The sequence below is a fragment of the Charadrius vociferus genome, unplaced genomic scaffold (assembly GCF_000708025.1).
Source record: "Charadrius vociferus isolate BGI_N301 unplaced genomic scaffold, ASM70802v2 scaffold562, whole genome shotgun sequence".
Lineage (NCBI taxonomy): Eukaryota > Metazoa > Chordata > Aves > Charadriiformes > Charadriidae > Charadrius > Charadrius vociferus.
The window spans coordinates 1198363-1204060 of record NW_009647234.1 but is presented as its reverse complement, the minus strand read 5'-3'; the positions used below and the strand labels follow the sequence as shown (position 1 = coordinate 1204060).

Sequence of the window (5698 nt, the reverse complement as noted above, 5' to 3'; positions counted from 1 at the left end):
CTGCTGGAAGAATATGCTGTTTAAAGAGCGAGCGGCAGATCTAGGATGTCATGCGAATACGTGCTGTGCTAAGACTCTTGGCCTGGTGTGTGGGTACTATTTGATTTCTTTCTGTTGCAATACTAAGCATCCTGTGGGGTTGCAAAACAAGTCTTCCAAGCAGCGTGGTTTCCTGATTTAGTTTTTAACTTAGGCGCTTAGCTTAAAGCCAACTTGGACGTGTAGTTTGGATATCTGAAACTGGGAGAAGGACATCTCCCAGTATGGGAGCCATGTGTGTGACCCTGTGAAGAGGGGGAGGGGGTTAAGTTTGGGAAATTTCTGAATATTCATGTAAGTGAGTTGTCGAGACATGGAGTTGGTATGTGTATGGCTAGTTTTATTTAAGCTGTCAGGGTACTGCTGCTTGTGCCTGACCTCTCTGGTACTCTGTTGGCTGCTAGAGCCCCCATCCATAAAGATTATCAGTGTCACCCGCTCTGACGGTAGCTGTAGGTGTTCAATGGAGGTTTGCTTTTATGCTGTAAGTTACTGAAGTGCTGATGTTGTCCCGCAGTTCAAAGATGCAGCTTAAGTGGAAGTAATGGTTTATGAAGGGTGAGTCTAAAAATAGTTAGAATTTCAATTTTGCTGATGAAAGACAATACTAGGATAACGTGTGGAATATGTAAAAACTGTCCAGGCTGTTTTGTGTTGTGTGCTAGAATAGCCAAAGACTGTGGTCAGGGGATCAACAAACCTCTGTCTGGCTATTACTGGGTGGGATGCTCTGTTCCCTGTTCTTTACGTTGAAGTATATAGGTGAAAATCTTGTTAAACGGGAAAATGTGCTATAAATGTGGCACACAACTTGTGTGCCTTCTGACTGTTGGTACATGCTTTAAAAACCTAAGAGTTGCATGCGCTTCCTGCAATTGCTGAATATTTTCTGTTTGCAGTGTTGGTAGCCTTATATGAAGAGCCAGAGAAACCAAATAGTGCACTGGAGTATCCTTTTTCTCGTCTGTGAATTGTTCATAGACACTTGACACGAAACAGCAGTCCTGCTTCTGACTCATAGGTGAACTGGAGAGGCTCATTTAGAAGACTTACGTTGAGAACGTGACTTTTATGGATGCATTTTAGCTAATAATTGCATTCTTACGACTAACAGAAAGTCTGAGGGGATGCAAGAGGACTGTGCTATCAGTATGTCAGCAATTATGAAGTTAAGTTATAGGCCATTACAGAATGTCATAGATCTGCAGCATTAGATTTGAGAACTTACAGTATCTGTGGCTTCTGAAATTGGCTTCTTCACACTTCCTTTTTTTTTTTCTTTTAATAATACAAGAGGGGAAAAAAAATAACATCTGTTTCTTGCTGTTTGTAAGCAGCCTCCCTTTTTGGCTATTCCTTTTGTTTTTTCAGTTATTCCTTTTAACTCTTCAAGACTTCTGCGTTTAAGACAGGAAAAGAAGAGGGGGATGCAGTAAAACACGAGTATGTCCTGTATGTACTGATGTGTTGTTTGATGGTGTTTTCTGGTTGGTGGGTTTTTTTGTTTTGTTTTGGGTTTTTTAGGAATATACCACTGAACTTGAAAAGCTTTCTTATTTTTATAACTTCATCCTGTAGGATGAAAAGCACTACAGTAATGTTAAGTGGTTTAATGCAGTTTTGGTCACATGTATTGCAGTACTAACTTCATCATAACTGTTAAAACTAAAATGTGGTTATGCTATCTAACTGAAGAAATACTTAACAACTAAATATCAGCTTTCTGAAGCATCATCTAGGAGCTTCAGCTCCCGAGAATCCAGAAATAGAGGCACTTCGCTTGGAAGTGGCAGAGATGAAAGAAAAATACGAAGCTGTGTTGGAAGAAAATAAAAAACTGAAAACCAAGGTAACAGTCTACTTACTGTTCCTCAGTAGTTCCATGTCACGCTACAAGAAGAATACCTTAATACTTAGAATACAGCTAACTTCTTTCTGTTAGAGTAGCTGGTAAGTGTTGTTGTATTGTTTAGCCTCGTGGCTGCGGAGTGCTGATAGAATTCATCGTAGTAAAGATTTTTTTTTTTTTTGGATGGGATACTTCTCATATTCTATAACACTGAATAGTATTGCTGAACTAGGGATTTTATTTATTTAGTGAAAGTCTATGTTCGCAAGGCTAATCCCATGTCTTCATTCAGCCCTGTCTGTATGTGTTTAAGTTGTGTGATATTATGTAGCTCATGTTTCCACATGAGTTTTGAAAAAGAAAAAGCTAATGTATCTACTATAAAGGCGCTTTCCAAAGGCAAACTGAAGGAGGAGTATTATATATTAGTTTCTGTGACCTGGCACAGACTTGCACATGACAGAATGTTACCAGTGGAGGCACTCATATCCACTTCGAACAGTAATTTGCACTTTTCAGCTAAAACGACCCTGGTATTCCTCTGTCAGCAACAACAGCGGGTCTGAAGAGCTAATTAAGGCAGAGCCATTCTTTAATGGGTCTACAGGCTGTCTGAAACAGCTCTGAGATGTGAACAACTTCCCCTTACCAGAGGGCATTGACTGGAAACCTGACAACACTGAAGAAGGAAACTTTTGAGAACCATAATAAGCTAGTAGCTTGTGTGCTGCTACAGGCTTCCGTGCATTTGTTGGAAGAGAATGGCTGTTGTTACATGTGAAGATCCCTATGAGTTTTTTTACTGGGAGACAACTACCCCATCTTAGTTCTGGGAGAAGGGATTCTTGGGCATTACCCCTTTGTATTTCTCATCTGGAGTGCCCTCTTCCTGTCCTTGTAACACTCCTCCTTCTCTGTTACTCACTGTGCGTCCTTACAGCTACATCTGTTGTTTCTTACTAGAAAATATGGCAAAGAGCAGAATTTTAGGGACAGTAGCAATAGACCGGCAATACACTCAGCGTAGCTGACTTAAAAATGCAACCGATACTAAGTAGACATATGAAAGCAGGGTGCCTGAGTCTTTGTTTAAAAAACACTTAGAGGTCAAAACTTGTTGCAGGAAAGTAAGGCTTTCCATAATCATGGGGTTTTTTTTGTGCTTTCACCTTATTCAGCCTTCAAATGATAACTCTTACTTTACACATTTTTCAGTACTAATGTTTTTGTGTTTTTCCATTCTTTCCCCTACCGTCTTCTGCCTGTCATTGTGACATACTGTAGAAGTTCACAGGGACAGAATGCAGGGAGAACACTACTGTTTAGCTTTTATATATATATATATTTTAGCAGTTCTCTAGCATAAAATACATGCCTTTAACTGTGTATTTATTCGTAACTTGAATCATGTCCAAATAGGTGGTGTTCTGTTGCATTCATCTGTGAAGACCTCTTCTTTTCCTTACATTTGTCGGTCAGAATGTCAGGTATTTGGGTGGGGTAGGGGCAGGAAGTCAATAGTTAGGCTTTTTGTAGGAACAAAACTGATTTGGGGATTGGGTACTGGCCATCTTTTGTGGTAAAATCTACAAGAAGGCAAAAATGCTATTTTAGTGGTTCTTGTTAGCAGCATAGTGATTGCTGTAACTTAGTATTACTATGAGAAACACATGGGTATTTTTTTTTTTTAACGTACTTTGTTTATTTTTAACCTGCTCTGCAATTTGCAGAAGGGAAGAATCTTAATTAAGGAAACTGAACTGACATATTTCAGAGACTCAGTCCTAATGCTTGAACTGTTTTTGAAGCTCGAGCTTATCTTTAATGTAACTGAGGTCAAGTAAACACCTTGTATATATGTATATATTTACATAAGTAAATATGCTTATTTGGAAATAACTTTAGTGCATAGTTGCCTAGGCCATACTCTCCAGAAGGGATAATGAAAGCTAGAATGATTACAGGAAATGTAAGTTTGGGTACTGTTGCTATGAGAATCACTGCTTCATTTAATCATATTTCAGTGAAATCAAAGCTTATAAGGCATTGATCATTATCAGCTGCAATTTGAGATGAAAAGTACTTAATGAGACCTAGAACAAGAAACAAGACTTAGATGCTTGGAAGTGCATTTAAAGATGACCCTTGTTATAACTGCATGATTATACAACATGACAAATTGATGTTTTGAGGGAAGGGTTACTTTGTTGCCTGTCTTGAAAATGGAATTGCATAAATACCAATGATGGATTAAAATGCACAAAGTAAATTGAACGCTTCCAGACCAAATGTTTTCCTACATTTCTTAATGTAAAAAGTGTCTGAAATGTTGCAGCTAACTAAATTCCTCTCTTTAAATCCACAGCTGGCTCAGTATGAACCACCTCAAGACGAGAAGCATGGTGAATAACAGTAGTTTCTCCTTTAATGCCTTGACTTAATAAAGGGCTTCCTGAGAATTGCAGGTTTTTTTTTTTTGTGTGTGTGTGTGGTTGTTTTGGGGTTGTGTTTTTTGTTGTTGTTGTTGTTGGAGATGCAGTACTTACTAAACTTACACTTTTTAATTTGCATGAGGTGTACCTATTTCCATGGAGTTCACGTCTCCGATCCTGTTTTAGAAACTGGGCCTTGGAGAGTTGATCCAGATACTGCCTGGACAGTTCTGAACAGAATACAAAATTCTTACTTGTAATGGATTTCCTGTCTAATCAGAGTAGTGCATATAAGAGCAGAACGTGGAGCGTTACGCTTTCTAATTCATCTAATGGGGAAAAGAAAATCTAGGCAGGGCAGAAAATCCAAGAGGGGTGTGTGTGTGAGACTTGTCATTTGTAATTTCACCTCTATGTTCTGTGGCCCTTGTTTCCCTGAAGAGGCTTCACAATTCTTCTGAAATGCAAAGTTTTACAACAAAACCACACATTTTAAAGAGATGCATATGTCTCGGATCCTAAAAGTAGGTACTTTAAAGGCAACTGAGGACAGGAAGGGGAGGGGGAAAAGAGTGCAGTAGCTGTCTTGTGTACTGGCTATTAGTTTAACTTTTGTTTCTAGAATGGGTTTTGCAGCTTGTCTTACAGGTGTGGTAGGATAGATCAGAACTTTTGCTAAAGGCAATGTACGAACTGAAATCAAGGGCTAATGAATGTAATTGTTGCTTACCTTACTACTCTATCTATCATTGATCTAAAGAGACCAGAAGAGGGCAAAATTGGGGGAAAATACTCTGCTAAATCTTTAAAACAACAACCCCACCCCCACCTTGGTACATTTCAAACTCAGCTTAAAAAAAAAAAAGGGGGGGGGGGGGGGAAACCCAAAACATAAAAGGTGCCCCACCTTCTGTGTTAAAGAGGTTTCTTCACCCTATGTTTCCTATAGCAGAGTCTCAGGCAGTAATCCAAAGGAGGAGGAAAAAAAAAAAAAAAAAGAGTGGTACAGCAACATGGACAGCTGCCTCTGGAGAGGAACCAAGAACAAGGACCTTTGTGGGCGATGATACCCTTACAAATCTCACACATTCTTCATGTGCCTCGCATGCATCAGCTGGTTCAATGGTAATTTATGGTCTGGGGTGGTCTTGGTCCTCATTGGATTCTTTTTGTCTCTAGGTGGGCTGTTAACTGCTCTTATCTTGTTGAGTTTCAGCTGACCATATCTTTCTTATGTCCCGGTCTCAGGGCCTTCCAAGTTCAGCTTACCTAGGTGAAAGTTCCCAGCTTGCATCCTAAGGCCCCAGCAATTTTAGCTACGAATGCTAAGTGCGTACTATGTAAGTAGTATGCCAATGCAGCCTAACACTAAGCGACT

General features: G+C 39.5%; 1 protein-coding gene across 1 annotated transcript in view; it reads left to right on the top strand.

The window, feature by feature from the left end:
• Window positions 1–4347, top strand: part of MYCBP (MYC binding protein) — a 4469-nt gene extending 122 nt beyond the window's left edge. The window contains exons 2-4 of the mRNA XM_009879882.1: window positions 939–987; window positions 1759–1888; window positions 4254–4347. Of these exons, the coding sequence (XP_009878184.1) occupies window positions 939–987; window positions 1759–1888; window positions 4254–4298 (224 nt within the window). The 3' untranslated portion in view covers window positions 4299–4347. The remainder of the gene's footprint in view (window positions 1–938; window positions 988–1758; window positions 1889–4253) is intronic.
• Window positions 4348–5698: the final 1351 nt, after the last annotated feature.